General features: G+C 46.5%; 1 protein-coding gene across 4 annotated transcripts in view; it reads left to right on the top strand.

Annotated features, from left to right (window-relative positions):
* kansl1b (KAT8 regulatory NSL complex subunit 1b) overlaps nucleotides 1–21,319 on the top strand; it is an 83,964-nt gene that overhangs the window by 55,214 nt on the left and 7,431 nt on the right. For 3 of the 4 annotated variants that reach the window (XM_046305088.1, XM_046305090.1, XM_046305089.1), the window contains exons 3-8: nucleotides 13,706–13,847; nucleotides 14,469–14,561; nucleotides 15,165–15,265; nucleotides 16,588–16,780; nucleotides 19,295–19,466; nucleotides 20,988–21,179. In XM_046305088.1, the coding sequence (XP_046161044.1) occupies nucleotides 13,706–13,847; nucleotides 14,469–14,561; nucleotides 15,165–15,265; nucleotides 16,588–16,780; nucleotides 19,295–19,466; nucleotides 20,988–21,179 (893 nt within the window). The remainder of the gene's footprint in view (nucleotides 1–13,705; nucleotides 13,848–14,468; nucleotides 14,562–15,164; nucleotides 15,266–16,587; nucleotides 16,781–19,294; nucleotides 19,467–20,987; nucleotides 21,180–21,319) is intronic. The other variant, XM_046305091.1, reaches the window with a different exon arrangement.

Raw genomic sequence — 21,319 nt, 5'->3', positions numbered from 1 at the left:
AGTTATTTACTGGGTTCTACTGCCTTATCTCCCACACCAGTGGGCTAATGGTGGGGGGAAGAGACAATGGAGGCTGGGGTAGGGGAGAGAAGTTTTGTGGGAGGGGATAGAGAGTATGGGGGGATATTGAGTATGGGGGAGGGGGTGAAGTGGTCACTTGTTCCGGCGCGCATCCGACCATGTGTTCCCCAATGAAAAGGAGCAACACTGTGGAAATGTGCCTACAGGCAGAAACGTGGAGGGGGATGGTGGGGGCTGGGGGTGTGTGAGTGCAGAGGTGTATGGATAGGGTACTTTTGTGTGTGTAGGGCCCCCTTCAGAAATCGAGCGTGCTGTCAGATTGGCAAGCCAGGCGAACGTGAAGCCAGACTACTTTAAAGTTGCTTCTGTCTGGCTGTGTAACAGAGTTAATATACTATATACATGGTGGATCAACATCCAGTCAAAATAATTTAGTACTATGGTCACTGTTCGCTTTGAAATGTAGACAATTTTCTGTTGAAATGTAGACAATGCCACTGTTGGATTGCATTTCGATTGTGGACATTTTTGTCCTTGTAGAGAATACTAAGCTGAAATGGCAAGAAGCTGCGGTATGCAGGACATGAAAGCTTACCATTCTTACATAAACCCCTTCTGATTCACAGATGGTCTTAATCGCGCAATATACAGTGCCTTCAGAAAGTGTTCACTCACCTTGACTTTTTCCACGTTTTGTTACAAAGTGGGACTAACTCCTTACGGTCGATGTCCGCGCCCGGTGGAAATCGAATTGGCATAATAAATAACAAAAAGCCCATTAAAATTCTCAGCGTTTGTAGAGAGATACGTTTGTTTGCATAGGGTGTGTCTCAATTCACCGCATCTGCAGTGAAAGATGACAGAGTTGATTTTTCTCCGATTTTGTGTACAAATTTGTTTACATCCCTGTTAGTGAGCATTTCTCCTTTGCCAAAATAATCCATCCACCTGACAGGTGTGACATATCAAGAAGCTGATTAAACAGTGTGATCATTACACAGGTGTACTTTGTGCTGGGGACAATATAAGGCCACTCTAAAATGTGCAATTTTGTCACACAGCACAATGCCACACATGTCTCAAGTTTTTAGAGAGTGTTCAATTGGCATGCTGGCTGCAGGAATGTCCACCAGAGCTGTTCCCAGAGAATTTAATGTTAATTTCTCTACTATATATCGCCTCCCCCGTCATTTTAGAGAATTTTGTAGTACGTCCAGACCACGTGTATGGCGTTGTGTGGGCAAGCGGTGTGCTGATGTCAACGTTGTGAACAGAGTGCCCCATGGTGCTGGTGAGGTTATGGTATGGGCAGGCATAAGCTACGGACAACAAACACAATTGCATTTAATTGATGGCAATTTGAATGCACAGAGATACCGTGACGAGGTCCTGGGGCCCATTTGCCGTGCCGTTCGTTCATCAACCGCCATCACATCAGGTTTCAGCATGATAATGCACGGCCCCATGTTGCAAGGTTCTGTACGCAATTCCTAAAAGCTGGAAATGTCCCAGCTCTTCCATGGCCTGCATACTCACCAGACATGTCACCCGTTGAGTAACGCTTGGGATGCTCTGGACTGACGTGTACAACAGCGTGTTCCAGTTCCTTCCAATATATCCAGCAACTTCGCACAGCCATTGACCATTGAAGAGGAGTGGGACAACGTTCCACAGGCCACAACTCAACGGCCTGATCAACTCTATGCGAAGGAGATGTTTTTTATTTTTTATTTTTTTATTTCACCTTTATTTAACCAGGTAGGCTAGTTGAGAACAGGTTCTCATTTGCAACTGCGACCTGGCCAAGATGAAGCATAGCAGTGTGAACAGACAACACAGAGTTACACATGGAGTAAACAATTAACAAGTCAATAACACAGAGAAAAAAAGGGGAGTCTATATACAATGTGTGCAAAAGGCATGAGGAGGTTGGCGAATAATTACAATATTGCAGATTAACACTGGAGTGATAAATGATCATGTACAGGTAGAGATATTGGTGTGCAAAAGAGCAGAAAAGTAAATAAATAAAAACTGTGGGGATGAGGTAGGTGAAAATGGGTGTGCTATTTACCAATAGATTATGTACAGCTGCAGCGATCGGTTAGCTGCTCAGCTAGCTGATGTTTGAAGTTGGTGAGGGAGATAAGTCTCCAACTTCAGCGATTTTTGCAATTCGTTCCAGTCACAGGCAGCAGAGTACTGGAACGAAAGGCGGCCGAATGAGGTGTTGGCTTTAGGGATGATCAATGAGATACACCTGCTGGAGCGCGTGCTACGGATGGGTGTTGCCATCGTGACCAGTGAGCTGAGATAAGGCGGAGCTTTGCCTAGCATGGCCTTGTAGATGACCTGAAGCCAGTGGGTCTGGCGACGAATATGTAGCGAGGGCCAGCCGACTAGAGCATACAAGTCGCAGTGGTGGGTAGTATAAGGTGCTTTAGTGACAAACCGGATGGCACTGTGATAAACTGCATCCAGTTTGCTGAGTAGAGTGTTGGAAGCAATTTTGTAGATGACGTCGCCGAAGTCGAGGATCGGTAGGATAGTCAGTTTTACTAGGGTAAGCTTGGCAGCGTGAGTGAAGGAGGCTTTGTTGCGGAATAGAAAGCCGAATCTAGATTTGATTTTCGATTGGAGATGTTTGATATGGGTCTGGAAGGAGAGTTTGCAGTCTAGCCAGACACCTAGGTACTTATAGGTGTCCACATATTCAAGGTCGGAGCCATCCAGTGTGGTGATGCTAGTCGGGCATGCAGGTGCAGGCAGCGATCGGTTGAAAAGCATGCCTTTGGTTTTACTAGCGTTTAAGAGCAGTTGGAGGCCACGGAAGGAGTGTTGTATGGCATTGAAGCTCGATTGGAGGTTAGATGGCACAGTGTCCAATGACGGGCCGAAAGTGTATACAATGGTGTCGTCTGCGTAGAGGTGGATCAGGGAATCGCCCGCAGCAAGAGCAACATCATTGATATATACGGAGAAAAGAGTCGGCCCGAGAATTGAACCCTGTGGCACCCCCATAGAGACTGCCAGAGGACCGGACAACATTGCCCTCCGATTTGACACACTGAACTCTGTCTGCAAAGTAATTGGTGAACCAGGCAAGGCAGTCATCTGAAAAACCGAGGCTACTGAGTCTGCCGATAAGAATATGGTGATTGACAGAGTCGAAAGCCTTGGCAAGGTCGATGAAGACGGCTGCACAGTACTGTCTTTTATCGATGGCGGTTATGATGTCGTTTAGTACCTTGAGTGTGGCTGAGGTGCACCCGTGACCGGCTCGGAAACCGGATTGCATAGCGGAGAAGGTACGGTGGGATTCGAGATGGTCAGTCACCTATTTGTTGACTTGGCTTTCGAAGACCTTAGATAGGCAGGGCAGGATGGATATAGGTCTGTAACAGTTTGGGTCCAGGGTGTCACCCCCTTTGAAGAAGGGGATGACTGCGGCAGCTTTCCAGTCCTTGGGGATCTCAGACGATATGAAAGAGAGGTTGAACAGGCTGGTAAATAGGGGTTGCGACAATGGCGGCGGATAGTTTCAGAAATAGAAGGTCCAGATTGTCAAGCCCAGCTAATTTATACGGGTTCAGGTTTTGCAGCTCTTTCAGAACATCTGCTATCTGGATTTGGGTAAATGAGAACCTGGAGAGGCTTGGGCGAGGAGCTGCGGGCCGAGGTAGGAGTAGCCAGGCGGAAGGCATGGCCAGCCATTGAGAAATGCTTGTTGAAGTTTTCGATAATCATGGATTTGTCGGTGGTGACCGTGTTCCCTAGCCTCAGTGCAGTGGGCAGCTGGGAGGAGGTGCTCTTGTTCTCCATGGACTTCACAGTGTCCCAGAACTTTTTGGAGTTGGAGCTACAGGATGCAAACTTCTGCCTGAAGAAGCTGGCCTTAGCTTTCCTGACTGACTGCGTGTATTGGTTCCTGACTTCCCTGAACAGTTGCATTTCGCGGGGACTGTTCGATGCTATTTCAGTCCGTCACAGGATGTTTTTGTGCTGGTCGAGGGCAGTCAGGTCTGGAGTGAACCAAGGGCTGTATCTGTTCTTAGTTCTGCATTTTTTGAACGGAGCATGCTTATCTAAAATGGTGAGGAAGTTACTCTTAAAGAATGACCAGGCATCCTCAACTGACGGGATGAGGTCAATGTCCTTCCAGGATACCCGGGCCAGGTCGATTAGAAAGGCCTGCTCACAGAAGTGTTTTAGGGAGCGTTTGACAGTGATGAGGGGTGGTCGTTTGACTGCGGCACCGTAGCGGATACAGGCAATGAGGCAGTGGTCGCTGAGATCCTGGTTGAAGACAGCGGAGGTGTATTTGGAGGGCCAGTTAGTCAGGATGACGTCTATGAGGGTGCCCTTGCTTACAGAGTTAGGGTTGTACCTGGTGGGTTCTTTGATGATTTGTGTGAGATTGAGGGCATCTAGCTTAGATTGTAGGACTGCCGGGGTGTTAAGCATATCCCAGTTTAGGTCACCTAGCAGAACAAACTCTGAAGCTAGATGGGGGGCAATCAATTCACAAATGGTGTCCAGGGCACAGCTGGGAGCTGAGGGGGGTCGGTAGCAGGCGGCAACAGTGAGAGACTTATTTCTGGAGAGAGTGATTTTCAGAATTAGTAGTGTTGCGCTGTATGAGGCAAATGGTGGTCACACCAGATAGTGAATGGTTTTCCGAGACACGCCCCTACCTTTTTTATTACGGTATCCATCTGTGACCAACAGATGCATATCTGTATTCCCAGTGATGTGAAATTCATAGATTAGGGAGGGCCTAATGATTTTTATTTTTTTGGCTAATTTCCTTATGAACTACAAAATCTTTGAAATTGTTGCATGTTGCTTCAATATATTTGTTCAGTATATTATGACCCCTCTATGGAAAGATAAGACTCTCACGAACATGGAGGTGCCCCCTCTACCCCTCCACAAGCGTCTTGGGACTTGTCTGAAGTCTGTACAGCCGAGCTGCCAACTTCTGTCTGTAGCGTCCGCCCCCTCTACCCCTCCACAAGCGTCTTGGGACTTGTCTGAAGTCTGTACAGCCGAGCTGCCAACTTCTGTCTGTAGCGTCCGAACAGTTAGTGTGTAGCCCAATCAAACAAATGTCCACACTGTGCAAAGGTGACACGAACACGAACATGAAGGTTGTTTTGCTCTAGGACGTCCACAGGCCTCACGAGACATCTGAAGGTCCCCCGCTACCGGTTGAAAAAATGAATGGTGGTGTTTAGTCCCCAAAATAAGGGATCTTTCTTATATTTCTGAGAAATGTATTTAGACTTTTTTTGTGGATGATTTGTTGTTCCGTGTCATGAATCTGTTATTCTATGCATTTGTATGGGCTATTATCAGTAACCGCAAATTTATTTTCATCGGAAAATATTTTTTATACTGTACCAGTCAAAAGTTTGGACACCTACTCATTCAATGGTTTTTATTTATGTGTACCACATGGAGTCATGTAGTAACCAAAAAACTGTTAAACAAATCAAAATATATTTTAGATTCTTCAAAGTAGCCAACCTTTGCCTTGACAGCTTTGCACATTCTTGGCATTCTTTCAACCAGCTTCATGAAGAACGCTTTTCCAACAGTCTTAAAGGAGCTCCCACATATGCTTAGCACTTGTTGGCTGTTTTTCCTTCATTCTACGGTCCAACTCATCCCAAACCATCTCAATTGGGTTGAGATCGGGGGACTATGGAGGCCAGATCATCAGATGCAGCACTATCACTCTCCTTGGTCAAATAGCCCTTACACAGCCTGGAGGTGTGTTTTGGGTCATTATCCTGTTGAAAAACAAATGATAGTCCCACTAAGTGCACACCAGATGGGATGGCATATCGCTGCAGAATGCTGTGTGGGCAATTAAGTGTGCCTTGAATTCTAAATAAATCACTGACTGTGTCACCAGCAAAGCACCATCACACCACCTCCATGCTTCACCGTGGGAACCACACATGCCGAGATCATCCATTCTCCTACTCTGCATGAACTGTAGAATGACGCCGGAGAAGATGGCTGACGTTTTACGTGCTCCTAACCAAATGTGCTATTTGTTAGTTTTTTGTTTTGTTTGTAAACTTATTTTGGAACTTATTTTGTACATAATGTTGCTGCTACTGTCTGACCGAAAATAACTTCTGGACATCAGAACTGCGTTAACTCAAACTAAAAGAAGCATTTTCCTTTTAACGAGTTAGAAGCAAATTATATACCGCTTTCTTGGGAACAGGCCCAAATCCCACCATTTGCTTGAAGAAAAGGGGGTGTGGAGGTCAGGCCGGCTTCTGAGAATTCGTAGGCAAGCGAGTAAACCCCCACTGCCATCCGTTGTATTGGCCAACGTACAATCATTGGAAAATAAAATCAATGACCTAGGATCATCTTGATCATATCTACCAATATGTGGCCTTTTGCGAGGCTTTGAAAACTTCCCTGGTCTTTGGTTGAATCTGTGTTTGAAATTCACTGCTTAACTGAGAGACCTTACAATTATTTGTATGTGTGGGGTACTGAGATGAGGTAGTCACTCAAATCATGGTAATTAAACACTTATTGCACACACATTGACTCCAACTGCAACTTTGTGACTTGTTTCACATTTTTACGCCTGAACTTACTTAGGCATGCCAAAACAAAAGGGTTGAATACTCACTGACATTTCAGCTTTTCAATTTGAAAGAATTTGTAAAATTATCCAAATACAGAATTTCACTTTTGATACTATGGGGTATTGTTAAATATCTTATTTTTAATAATAGTTTATATCAAAGGCTCTCACTACCCTCCATCACGTTGGTCTAAACATACGTTTATATAGTAGAGGAAAATGTGGGCCTGAGGCTTGTAAGTCATTGTAGAGGATTGGCCCACCCTTGATCTGACCTCATTATAAAACATGTTTTGAAGGGGCAATCTGGGATTCAAACAGCAAAGCAGGTCACCACACCACTGTTTCAATGGTTGTAGGCCTATATCATTCATTTAAAACACACATATTGCCCTTTTTTAAGCCATGTTTCCCTGTCAGTGCTTTTAGCATGTTGGTCAAATAGAATTGTATATGTCACGCGCTTCGTAAACAACCGGTGTAGTCTTAACAGTGAAGTGCTTCGTTACGGGCCCTTCCCAACCATGCAGAAAGAGTAATAAATACAAAATGAGTAACGATAACTTGGCTATATATATGGGTTACCAGTACCACTTCGTTATGCAGGGGTATGAGATAATTGAGGTAGTAATGAACATGTAGGCAGGGATAAAGTGACTAGGCAACAGAATAGACCAGCAGTAAAAGCAGCGCATGTGAAGAGTCAAAAGGGTCAATGCAGTTAGCCTGGGTAGCTATTGGTTAACTACTTAACTATTTAGCAGTCTTATGGCTTGGGGGTAGAAGCTGTTCAGGGTTCCTGTTGGTTCCAGACTTGCATTGGTATCACTTGCCGTGCGGTAGCAGAGGGAACAGTCTGACTTGGATTGCTGGACTCAATTTTTAGGGTCCTCCTCTGACACCGCCTAGTATAGAGGTCCTGGGTGGCAGGAAGCTCGGCCCCAGTGATATACTGGGCCGTACACACTACCCTATGTAGCGCCTTGTGGCCGGATGCCAAGCAGTTGCCATACCAAGCGGTGATGTAGCCAGTCAAGATACTCTCAATATTGCAGTTGTATTACTTTTTGAGGTTCTGAAGGCCCGTGCCAAATTTATTCAGCCTCCTGAGCGGGAGAGGCGTTGAAATGCCCTCTTCACGACTGTATTAGGTGTGTGTGTGGACCATGATAATTAATTCCTTAGTGATGTGGACAGTGAGGAACTTGGAAGCTCTCGACCTGCTCCACTACAGCTCTGTGGCTGGGGGCGTGCTCTTACCCTTAATTTCCTGTAGTCCATGATCAGCTCTTTTTGTCTTGCTGACATTGAGGGAAAGGTTCTTGTCCTGGCACAACACTGCCAGGTCTCTGACCTCATCGGTGATCAGGCCTACCACCGCCGTCATCTGCAAACTCAATGATGGTGTTGGAGTCGGACCATTCAGAAGAGCCCCGGTTAGCTCCCTGTATTTTTCCAGCAGGAATGGAATGGGTTTGTAAATGCCCTTCCCAGACTTCTTCATTCCTTGCCCTGTTCTCTTTCACCAGCTTCTCTTCTCTCGGCTCCTCACTCCACGACTCCCCTCTCCCTCAATTTTTTCCGCCTCCTCACTCCCTCCCTCCGCCTCTCGCCTTGCTCTTTCACTCCCGCCTTCATGCTGCGCCATGAAGGCAAGTCATGTGACAGGGGAGGTGGGCGGGATCTTTTTTTTTTCTCTCGCTCTCTCTCTTCCAGCACATCAAACCCTTTGTTCTCCACTAAACCCTGCCCGTAGACACACACACACACACACACACACACACACACACACACACACACACACACACACACACACACACACACACACACACACACACACACACACACACACACACACACACACACACACACACACACACACACACAGGCTGACTGGAAGAAGTGCTTTCTCTTCCTCTCTCCACCCTCCCTCTCGCTCTTTTGTCGCTGCTAAAAGCAGCATGTGGATCCTGGCTCATCCTACACTGCTAATGGCATTTAGATATGCTCATGTATTTTAAAGAAGGGTGGGTGATTTTTCTCCCCATGCGCTCCGTTCCCTTTAATAGTCTGATGTTATTTCCTTTGACGGTTCGGTCCCTGTTTCCTCAGCGACCATGACGATTACCACCCGCCTTTTATATCCTGTGTTTTTGTTTTGCCTCACTGCTCGCTGCGTTCATTTCCTGGTTCAGCGGGTTTCGTGTGTGTGTGTGTGTGTGTGTGTACACTACTGACTGACAGATGTAAGCTTCTGGCTGACTTCTGAAGATATCTGAAATATTCATCAAAGTGTTAGATTTTCACATAAATCATAAGGCATTTGGTTTAATGTTGGAGTGGTGGGCTAGGTTTGTTTATGAGTGCTATATTGAGCATGAGATTCTGTTTTATTTCTCTGTGGTTTACCAGCTAGCCATCATCTGATGGTCTGACATTCCTTTACTGTGGACATTACTACTGTCTAGCCACGCGCACGTGCACACACACACACTACGAAACAGTAGAGCTGTGGCGTCACCATTATCGCAGTATTTTGTCCATGCCAAAAATTCAAATGCGACGCAAATCCAACTCTTTGGTCCTTTAAAAACCTGCTGTATGTACAAATATTGGAAAATAAAAACGAGTATCGTGATACTGGTATCATCTCGGCCTTGCAAAACAGCTCCCATTCCTAGGTGAGAGCAGAGTAGAGACAGGTGTGAATGACTCACCCCAGGTGAGAGGACAGGACCCCACGCTTCAAGGTCACACACACTTTCCTACCACAAAGCCAGCCATACTCCTTACTGACGTTACTCTGGATTTCTTCTCAATGCCAGGCAGTGTATCCTTATCTTTCCGCCAGGGCTTGTTTCACGCAGACATGGCCTCCCAGAGCTCTGTGACCCCTCTATGTGTCTCTGAAGTCAGGCCTCTCACAGAGACACAGGAAGTGTGTCAAATCAAATTATATATATTTTTTTGTCACATGCTTCATAAACAACAGGTCTAGACTAACAGGAAAATGCTTACTTCTCCCAACAATGCAAAGTAATAATAGAAAATTAATTACACGTAATAATAAATACACAATGAGTAACGATAACTTTGCTATATACCCAGGGTGCCAGTACCGGGTCGATGTGTAGGCGTACGATGTAGTTGAGGTAGATATGGACAAATAACTAAGAATAAAGTGACCAGGCAACAGGATAGATAATGAGCAGCAGAGTGTGTGATGGATGGCTCTATAAGAGGGAGCCTCACCAGAGAGGATGGCACATGGCCACTTAATCTCTCCTCTCTGGCTGAGGGGGGACGAGTCCCAGACCGCGTGCACGCAACCGAGTGTCAGCTAAAAGTCGAAAGAGAAAAGCCAGTGACTCAGGGGGTATGTTTGGTAGCTACTAATCCACGGTGTGTGTTTAGTGAATATCAGAGATGGAGATTGGCACTTGTTTTCCTGATGGCCATCACACAGAGAATTGTATTACGGTATTGTCTGAAAGTCCAGGGAAGAGGCCTGTTTTCCCGGACGCCCTCGCCGGCTCTGAGCGCTTACTGAAACGAGTCGGGGACAAATGTAAAATGTATTTAAATGGCTTGTTATTTCTTAAGAACCTCGGCGGGGTTTCTGGAAGTCTGCAGGGGCACTTCACATGCCCTCTGTGAGAGTGTTGTTATTACACACACATCGTGTTTTATGTGGGAGAGACTTCTTGTTGGAGCTCCCTGTCCTGGCGTTTGTTTTTCAGATTGTACTTGTATGTTTTCCTGTGTGGGTGTTTCTGTGAACGCCAGTATTATTGGTTGTCCCTGTACTGGTGCTTTTCCACTGAGACTAACCCCTACACCAGTAGGTCGCCAGTGTTTTATGTTCATGTGAGCTCTAGTGTAATTGTTTCCATCAGGAATGCGACACTAAGACTTTGGCGAGAGGAACCAGCAACCTCTGCATCATTCAAGACGGTCTCTCTCCCTCCCCCCCACTTGCTTCCTCTTGTTCTCACTCTCTCTCTCTGTGTCTTGTGTGATGGAGAGAGAGAATGTGATTGTGGCTACTTCCTGTATGCCTGCTTCCTGTTCCTGTGTGGATCACAGACAGGAGTGGGGGACTCATTGTGTCGCTGCAGCAGCCAAAACTCCTCCCTCTGTCCCTTCCTCTCTCTCTCTCCACAGCCCTACTGCACACAGCATTCTCCCTCTGTCCCTCCCTCTCCACAGCCCTACTACACCCAGCATTCTCTCTCTGTCCCTCTCTCTCTCCATAGCCCTACAACGCATGGTTCATTCTCTCGCCCCTTCACTGCCCCTAGTGGTTGACTGTAGTACTGCAGGACATTGCGTACTGCCCCTCCCCCACACTCACCACAGCCCCATGTGGAATTTTTTTAATTGAAAAGAAGAGGCTTGGGGTAGAAAAAAAGCACTCTTCCTTTTAAAATGAACAGGAAAACTGTGCACTCGGGTCCTGGTTCAGATTTGTGTTTGTTTGGTTTTACAGGGAAGAGTTCATTGTTTCTCTCTTACAACTTTTCTTTGGTTCCCTATCACCTCCCTCCCTCCCGCAATGGCCTTGTTTATATGTCCATGTGTGCTTTATTGCCAATCAGAATATAAAATACAGCATCTCTGAGTAGCTGGTTATTCAGTCTTCTGAAATCCTCCCATATGCTTTTGCTCACTGGCTACCTTTGGTACTGGCCACGTCACACTCCAGGCTTATTTTCCTATATCACACTCACCTTGGAAATGGGAGGCTGCCTTACTTTCCCTTTCTTACAGGTGTGTGTGTGTGTGTGTGTGTGTGTGTGTGTGGTGTGCTAATTTAGTCTGTATGTGTGCTAATGAAGAGAGGGAGTATACATACATTTTCTCACATCATTTTATTGTGTTTTTTTTTCTGGAGGAACTGCGAAGAGAGAATGGTGTATTTATGTCCAGGCGTCATGAAAAGGTGTGTGTGCAAGTGTAGACAGGTGACGCTTCGGAGCGTTCATCTGAATGTATGACATGAAATTTGAGTCTTGGAAATACATTTTACATTGCCACATTCTGAAAACAGGCCTGCGTCTTCCTCCGAGGCTTAAGCCTCTTTGTGTCTGTATGAGAGATTCTGGGCGCCCGAACACAGCCCCTTCTAAACAAAAAGTGACCTTGTTCATTTGGTCTGTATTGATTATTGATAGCTGTAAAGGGGGTGAGAATGAAAGCCGCAGGGGGTTGGGTGTTTGAGAGAGTATTGAACCAGCGGCCCTGTCCCAAATTGCATCCTGTCCCCTATGTAGTTCACTGCTTTTCACCAGAGCCCTATGGGCCATGGTCAAAATGAGTGCACTAAATGGGGAATAGGGTGCCATTTGGGATGTACACATAGTGTGTGTTGAGAGGTTGTCCTCTAAATTCCAGTCAGTGTGGATGAGGAGGAGAAGGAGGAGGGAGAAAAATGGGGGTGGAGGAGGGCCTGTAGCAGCAAAGGCCTCACTGGTCTCTAGCCATCTCACCAGACTGATAGGAAAGTGGGTTATGTAACGTTGGCTCTATAGAAAGAACATAGCAGCCCTCTCTCTTTGTCTCTCGCTCTCTCTACTACATGCCCCTTCACTTTTTCCATTTCTGTTCATCTGTTTTCCCTACCCTCTCTCTTACCCCCATTGCACTGATTTCTTGCCCTCATTGTCCCCGTCGCCCCCTCCCACCCTCGTTTCTCTGTCTCTCCCTCCTGGGACAGAGTGTGATCGAGGGTAATCTTGATTCATTTCAGAGACCTCTTCCTTCCCAAAATGTCCTTTGCGCACAGCTCCATCATGTGGAACTCTTTGCTTGATCACAGCACATTCAGGGTAGGGGAGGCTACTACTAGGGGGGCAGGCCTGGGTGTAGAACACATAGGAAGGGGTAGGGGGAGGCTACTACTAGGGGGCAGGCCTGGGTGTAGAACACATAGGAAGGGGTAGGGGAGGCTACTACTAGGGGGCAGGCCTGGGTGTAGAACACATAGGAAGGGGTAGGGGAGGCTACTACTAGGGGGGCAGGCCTGGGTGTAGAACACATAGGAAGGGGTAGGGGAGGCTACTACTAGGGGGGCAGGCCTGGGTGTAGAACACATAGGAAGGGGTAGGGGAGGCTACTATTAGGGGGGCAGGCCTGGGTGTAGAACACATAGGAAGGGGTTCAGTGGAAAGGTGCCAGCTACAGTTTTGTAACTAGGTACATGGTGTGCTGCTGCTGCTATTGAAACGTAAGAAAGACAAACTAAGTCGAGCAGCTCGGGAGCCAAGAGAAAGTGCTGATTTTAATTAGACTAAATGTCATCAGTCACTGGGGGACTGGAAGTATGTGTGTTAGGCATGGGCATTTGATTTCACTGTTCAAATAATATCCAGAATGTTTTACTTCAATGGGGACTTGTTTGCGTGACTCATGAAAGGTGGTGCACTGCTTGTTGGAGGGGAGGGGGATTTTCCAATGATTTAGAAATCTCCCACTTCACTTGCTTCACGTGGAGCCTCTGACTGTAAAGCTGCTTTGATTGACCTACCAATAGCAAGCTGGACGTGTGAAGTGCCTATAGGCTACCAGTGCCTCTTTTAATGGGCCGCATTCATAGCTGTTGTTCTATTATAATGTAAAATGGCATGGTCTGCCCTGGAATGTAGCAATGTCACATTGTTTAAAATTGTATTTAATTAACTAACATTATTTTTTTTTATGTATCAACTTGTAAGTAACCGAATACTAACCCATTCTAACAAATAACCGTGCCCATCCTGTATGTGTGTGATGGCTTAGACTTGTAAGGAAAGTCTGTGGCTAGCGTTGTGGATGGAGGTAGATGGATGTTTTTGAGGCATTTTCTCCCCCATTTAGTGTTATTTGTGTGACGCCCCTTTGCTTCATTCCGAAAGGCCTGGTCACTGACCTCGGAACCCTCACTGACCTTCCTCCATACAAGCAATCACACTTCCCACACACACACAATCTCTCTCTCTCTCTCACTCGCTGTCACACTGACATGGACACCCCCTTCTCTCCCGCCTCTGCTCTGACCCTGTCCTCCTCCTCCTCTCTGCCCTACAGATGGAGACGTGCGGAGGGGCGCTACGCGGTGGATAGGGCCTCCATAGTCAGCCACTGGAACTGGCTGCAGGCCCACGTGTCTGACCTGGAGTACCGCATCCGCCAGCAGACGGACATCTACCGCCAGCTCCGCTCCAACAAGGTCAGCACCACGTCAATGAACACAACCCCGGGTCTTAACTCTGATTACGATTCTTATCCTTTTTTTTTTTTAAGTGATTCAATGTTTCTCTATGGTCAGCACCCTCAGTCTCAGCCACCTGGGTTGCCCTGGCAACAAGCCCAAGAGTGGAGGGGGAGGACCTGGTGAAAGTCATGATGTCATTGGGGGGGGGTAAAAGCATGTCTCGTGACCTAACATGTCTCTCGCACCCCACGCTCAAAGTAACTCAGTTCACACCTCATCGGCAGATGAGAAAAGTGGGAACTCGTTTCTATTCTGTTCGTATCAAGAGTATGTTGCACTCCTCAATACCTCTGACATGTCTGTCTGCTTTTATCCCTCACTCTCTTCCCCACTCCTATCCTCTGCTCCTCCCTTTTTTTCTTTCTCTCACTTCATCCATCCATCAGTGATTTCCCAGTGGAATATCTTAGCCTTCCTGGTTACATTTCTAGCAAATTGCTTCAACAGCTTGTTCATGGTGCCCCTTGTCTGTGGCTACACCGAAACCAGTTACTTTGGTGCAAAGCCACTGTTCCCTCTGGTGTTATGAATCAGAAGGACTGAAGAGCTCACCCTGGCCTATCTGCGCTCTCGTAGGGTTCCATAATGCTGGCAGAGACCTCCCTCTTTGACGTGTCACCCGAGGACAGGAAGGTGAAGGCGGAGCCTGTTGGTTGCCCTGTAATGCAGGTAAATGAGTCTGACGATGTAACTGTCCAATCAGATCCTCAACAAGCCTGTGTCTTAATTTCTTAGACATCAATTCGCGTATCCTATTCATGCCCTAATTTTAGGTGAATATGTCCACAGTTCAGTTCGTACTACATCCTCTTAAGTAATTGTAGTATGATGTACTGTATCAAAGAGAAAGGGAGCGCAAATGCGACTTTTCCACTTAGCGTGGTCCCTCCCTACCAGTTCAGAGGAGAAAGAAGGGAGAGGGGGGGAGAGAGGACAGCACCCAAGATGGCACCCTGGCACTGTGCCCAAAATAGAGAGACGGGAACAAGACTTGCCCACAGAACCCTAACCAGCCTCCGGGACTTGGGAGGGAGGAGGGACTACTATCTCAGGAAGAGGAGGGGGAGGTCCCAAAACAGTGGTGGTCTTTGTTTTGCCATGCCAAGTAGCGTTGACCTTTCTATCCGTTCAGTTGTGGCCCAAGGAATTCACTAGGAGGTCGTTCAACTGTTCTGGGCTCGGCTGCAGCGGAATGGAGTTGAGGATGGGTTTGGACGAGTTTTTAGAAGGGGAGTTCCATGGTAGCCGTGCCAACCTTGTCTTTGGTTCCAGGAGTGCGGCTCAGACGGTGGGGCGGAGGGTCCTGGATCCGTGGAAACGAGCCCGAGGAAAGGGTGCGCGTCCGGGAGACAGGTCAACGGGATCATCAACAGGTACGACACAACCGAATGAGCCCTCTTAACCGTCCAGTTGGTGTGTGTCCTGCAGGGATCTCAACCATTCTATGCCAACCACTGTGTCTGAACAAAGGGGGTGGGTGGATGGGGACATGGTCCATGTGGGAATTGCAGCTGCTCGCTGCCCTTCCCAAACATACTACAGGGTTTGGACACACAGCACATGTGTTCATGCTGCAGCCTGTTGTTTTCCCTCTAGTGGAATGCAGAACTGTGAATGGAAGTTCTTTGTGTTACACTTAAATAATCATTCTGTCACCAAGTAATACGTATTCACACTAATTATAGTGCTTAAAGGGATGGGCGTTTCCTCCCATACGGTTACATTGAGACCTACCAAATAAGCTACTCAGTGGACAATCAAAACATAAATCCATAGTGAACATAATCAGTAGTAGTAATATATGGACTCATGTATTGCAATGTTGATGAGTGACTGTCCCTCCCTTCCCTCCAGCTTATGTCATTGGTCTATAGATCTACAATGTCCATATGTATTAGTGCTGAGCGAATAACCAACATTTCTGTTATTTTTTGTTTTTTAAACAACTAGTTGATCGATAGTTCAATTATTTTAAATCTATTTTGTTCTGTTTTTCTGTGAGCTCAATGTGCACATTGCACAGTTTCTTTAGAAATAAATTAGATCCAGCCTGAACTATGCGATGCAGTAGGGAGTTGTAGTTACCAACTGGCCAATATTGTAGTAAACTACAAAGAGCATTGTACATCTACTTGTTCGGTCTCTTTCTTTTATACCTGCTGCAGAAGAGGCAGAAGAATGCGTGATTGTGAGGGGATATTGAGAGCAGCTGTCGCTTCGAGGTATCTCTACCTGAAAATACATGATCTATGTGATTGATAGTTGGTAATCAGCAGTCATAAAAGTATGCCTTGTTTACCTTGAACTACAAAATAGTGATTTTTGTCAGAAAGCATTGGCAGCAGCTCTGTGTAGATGAGATGACTTGGAATTAAATAATAAATTAATCAAATGAAAAATAAATAATATACACAACTGAAATATTTTATTAAAGTGATGTGAATAAATTATGCGTAATAAGTGATAAGCAGTAATGATGGGCAGTCACTACCATCATGGGACTTGTATGAGTTGTTTTATTTTCTGTGTTAAAGCATTCAGCCCAAATAATCGAAAGCGAACCGACCTCAAAAAGCACTAATCACTCAGCCCAAATATTTATCAGCAGCTCGTGGATGTAGATTCACAGGGTTTCTCTGTCCTCTTTTGTATTGCGTAGTATTGATGAGTGACTGTCCCTCCTCCCTCCCTCCAGCCTGCGGCCTGTCTCTCCCGAGGGTTCTGACCCGGAAGAGCAGCTGAGGAAGCAGCAGCAGAACCAGCCCTTGCCCCAGCTACTGTGCTCCCCTCAGGATGACACGTGTGTGTCGGCCCGAACACGGCCCCTCCTCAGCTGCAAGAGACGACGCCTCGTCAGGCCCAGCACCGTCACCAACCTCAACCGCAAGGTTGGTGTGTGCGCGCTTTTACTGTGTGTAATATTGTTTTTCTGTTGGTGTGCTTTCACTGCTACATTGTCATATTGTGTTTTCAGCTGTTGTTTTCCTGGGTAGCGAATGGGTGTATTGTTTGCTAGTATGACTGTCAGTGTTCTTGAACTACAGAGTGGTTGGCTGATATTTTGTCTGTGTATAGCTTATATATTATGTGTGTGTTTATAAGGATATGCCATCTGCAATGTCTGTCCTCTTACGCATGGGTGGTAACGCACAGTCCGTAAGTAAAGCATCACCCCCCCGACATTACCTCTTGTCCGGTGCACGTAAAAAATAAATATCAGACCAGCAGAATATAGAATACTGTTGTCTTGATGGACAAGTAAAACGAATCACATTATCAAACAAATACTCCGGTCAGAGTTGGACCAGAGTATCCTCCACATGCGTTGTTGTGCTCGGTTCTCCCAATGTATGCAGAGCGCATCAGAATAGAATTATATTGCGTTGACAGGTCGGGGTATGTCAATCACTTTTGAGATCAAAGCGCAGAACCCCACGTAGCCACGTTTGTTCATATTCCTTGCTAGTTAGTGAGTTACTTTCCCAGGTATAGCATATTTTTGGTCAGCAAACAGGGTTCGTATGGTCATGAAAGTCCTTGAAAAGTCATGGCGCGGGCATCACCTGGTGTGATCCCGTGTGATTGGGTCCGAGGAGAGAGAGAGGGAGACATTACAGCAGGTAGGCCTGTAAAATAACGATGGGCAACGGATGAACTAAAGAGCCAATTCAAAACATATGGTGTTGCCTGGCTAGTTGACTGTTTAGCTGTCCTAAAGAAAAACCGTTTCAGCAGCACTCGTCGTGAATGATGAACGTGTGTTAATAAATCAAAGCTAATTACTGCTGTTTTTAAAACGGCCTCTCAAGCACTCGAAAGAGTTGAGAAATAAACCGGACTCATTTGGAAAGTTCTATTAAGCATTGGCCATGTCATTCTGACAACGTTGAAATATGTGTGTGATTTGACCTAGCCCAAATGAGAAATGATTCCCAATGCTGTCAGTAAATCTCCACTGAAACCTCAATATTTTAGCCTCACAAGGCAGATAAACATGTGTTTGTTAGTTACCTTGCTTGAGGTAGTCAACCGTAGCCATTTGATCCCTGATTCATTAAATTAGGAACATAGGTTATAAAGACCGTGTTTAGTGGTAAGTGTAAAATGTTGCAATATTTTGTCAGCCAACCATTCTCCAGGAGAGCCTTAAAGGGCCAGTGTTGTATTTTCAGACAGGCTTGCATATGCAAAGTAGCCTATTGGCAGAGGGTAGCTTACATTTTTGCGGTTCTCTGAATGGTAGTAATAATGATAATTGTATTTTGTAAAGTGATTTTAAGTCTCCCTTTTGGCCCATGGTGTTACAGACCATAATTATTCTGGGGACAAGTGACTTGAGCTTTCAGACGAGTACAAAGTCAGTCCTACTTATCCAAAGGGCAAGTGGCTAAAAAAAAGTGAATGTATGCCGGTCTGTGTGTGTCTTGAGTTACAAGTGTGAAAGGACATGCGAGCGCCTGTGTTTGTACTAGCATTAAGTGTGATTACACGTGGGGAGTGTACGTGTTTGTCAATGTACTGACTACAGCATATGGGTTAATGGTGAATGACCAGCCCTCCACGCCAGTACATTTTAAGGATATGCATTCGAACTCTCATAGTGAGAGAACACACCCTCGGTGTGTGTGTGTGTGTGTGTGTGTGTATAGGCTAGATGTCTTCTACCTCTGCATTCTCCGAAGACGTCGATTCCTTCACGTGAAGTGGCCTTGGAACAGGTGGCTAGTCTCCAACGACACAGGTAGGGCTGAACGCCGCTGACTCGTGTTCTGTTTAAAGCAGCGGCGTTATATCTCAGACTACGAGGAGCTGCCTGACAAGACGCACACAATTCAGAGAGGTTTGACTGGACAGGGGGAGCTTATCCCAGATCAACACTCGTACTCTGTTCAGTAAAAGGAAACGCTGCCATAACGGGAGCGGACTGTGAACAAGCTCTCCTCTCAGCCCCTTGCGCTTCAGATCGTTGTTAAAGCGTTAAACTAAACAGGAACTCTGGCTTATCTTGTTAAACCAGCACCACCGCCGTTTCAAAGGCTTACCCTATACGTAAATGGCAGGAAAAGCTAAGCTTGTGGTGCTATGTATCTATGTTTTTATTTCTTAAACAATTGAATCTGGTCCGATTTTGATTGCCTTACAAGAAGGCAGGCGTTGTAGAAAGTACCCATGTTTAAAAAAAAATTGAGACTTTAGACGCAGTGTTGATGTGCAACAGTATGTTGTTGCTGGAACAGTAATATCATGACCACTTCAGAGATGGTTTCCCTCTTTGCATGTTCCCCGTGTGTCTGGATCTTACCCGTTTGTCCTTGTTGTTGCATTGAGAATTTGCGCTCACTCGATTCCTTGGACCTACCTGGTTAAATAAGGTTAAAGAATCATCCCCCTCTCTTCTCCAGGGCCAGAGGCTGAGCGTACCGGGTCCTCGCTGCGGCTGCGAGGTCAACCCCCAGTGTTTGACGTGTGGTGGCCGCACCCTCTCCTCCTCTGACGTCCAGTATGAGCGTCCTCTACTGGAGAGGCTGTCCCAGTTTGACCCCTGCGTGCACCCCATCCTCTCCCTCACAGACGGTAAGATTGATCGGTTGATTGACGGATTGATTGAATTTGTTTGATCATAAAAATACATCCAAATCCGCTCCAGCCGGAGACAATGTACGCCTTGTGGCTACGTGCACCACATCTTCTCTCTGTCTGTTGTGTAAGTAGCTCTGCCCTCGTCATGCCCTGGGCCAGGGGTTGGCTAACAAGGGCCAGGGGTTGGCTAACAAGGGCCAGGGGTTGCTGTTCCATCTTGTGTTTGCTGGGTAGTGGAGCAGCATAGTTGGTTTATATGTGATAACGATCCAGTATTGACTACTTAGTCGCACTGCATTATATAGACTATATTCTAGGCAGAATTTGAGCTGGAGCTTTGATGTATCGAGAACTTGCAGCACCACCAGCTTCAATCCAATCGAGGGGCTTTGTTCCACCCATGTCATGTGGTGTGTATTTCATTCTGATTCTGATTTCCACTAGTGAGCTCCCTCCCACACTTTTCTACTGCTGTAGTAAAGGCCTGTGGCCCGCGCCTGTAATGTGGGCCTGCCAGTGCTTAGATTAAAGGCAGGGGGAAGTAGAGTGCAGGATGAAAGCAGGCCAAATCCTCAGGGGGTTGGCGGGGGTGGAGGGGCTTCTAGAGCTTCCGGTCTGAACCTGCTGAAGTCCTCCCCCTGGTGGATTGAGGGAGAAATCCACTCTGACGCTCTGTCAAAGCGCTGCTGCTCACTGCATCCACCCTCGCCCTCTCAGTCCCAGATGTTCCTTTTCCACATGAGAGGAGCTAGCAAGCTAGCTAGGCCTGAGAGATGTGAAAGCGACAAAAGTCTGCAGTGTAATGAGGTATAAAGGACTGGCTGGAGACGGATGGTGCATTCAGAACTAGGTCAACTAGTGAAAGAGGGGATGGTTGGTAGTTGAAAAGGCAATGCAGTCTATGACCATGCAGTGCTACTGTCTGTCTGTAGGTGGTAGCGAGGGGTCCAATATGGCTGCTGTAGCTGGCATACACAATGGTGTTGGCCTTTTTTAATAGTGCACGGTTGATGGGGTTTGTAGTCCTTCTGTAGCTCAGTTGGTAGAGCATGGTGCTTGTAACGCCAGGGTAGTGGGTTCGATCCCCGGGACCACCCATACGTAGAATGTATGCACATATGACTGTAAGTCGCTTTGGATAAAAGCGTCTGCTAAATGGCATATATTATTATTATTATTATAGTTTGATCTGTAGTTCCCCTAGAATCTACGCCTATACAGTTCTCGATACCGGTTTGGTGGTTTGTTTCTATTTTGCCGGGCCAATGTGCCCTGTTTAGGTGTAGGTAGGTTTATTTGAACATCTTGGTACATATGCAGAAACAAACGTACCATTTGATGTAAAACACAAGTAAAAGGTAATGATCAACTGAACTATATGGACAGTGAATTATTGATACATAGTAAGTCATAAACAACCTAGTTTGAGAGCTCTTGCCAAGAGCTTTTATTTATTTTTTTACATTCATCTGCTGCTAACCATAAACCCCCGTCTCCCTCTGTGTGTTTGTGCAGACGTGGCGATGAGTCTGCACCTGCAGCGCGTCCTCAAGTCCCACTGGAACAGCCGGCCGCTGGAGAAGATCAAACCCCTGAAGAAATCCTCCCTGAAACACAAGCTCTCCGTGGGACGTCCCCACGACCCCTCCGCCTCCTTCACCCCCAAAGACAAACACAAGATGACCAACTCCCTCCTCTCCACAGTCCGTAAGTAAAGCATCACCCCTCCCCCCCCCAAAAAAAAAACCAAGGCTGAGACTTTAAGCCAAGCACAGGGGTATTGGCTCCCAGCATGGAAGGCTCGTATAGCCATTTGTCCCTAAGCATGTTAATCTTCTACACCTTAA

This window comes from Oncorhynchus gorbuscha, linkage group LG16 (assembly GCF_021184085.1).
Source record: "Oncorhynchus gorbuscha isolate QuinsamMale2020 ecotype Even-year linkage group LG16, OgorEven_v1.0, whole genome shotgun sequence".
NCBI lineage: Eukaryota > Metazoa > Chordata > Actinopteri > Salmoniformes > Salmonidae > Oncorhynchus > Oncorhynchus gorbuscha.
The sequence above is the reverse complement of the archived record's forward strand: the minus strand, read 5'-3'. Positions and strand labels throughout refer to the sequence as shown.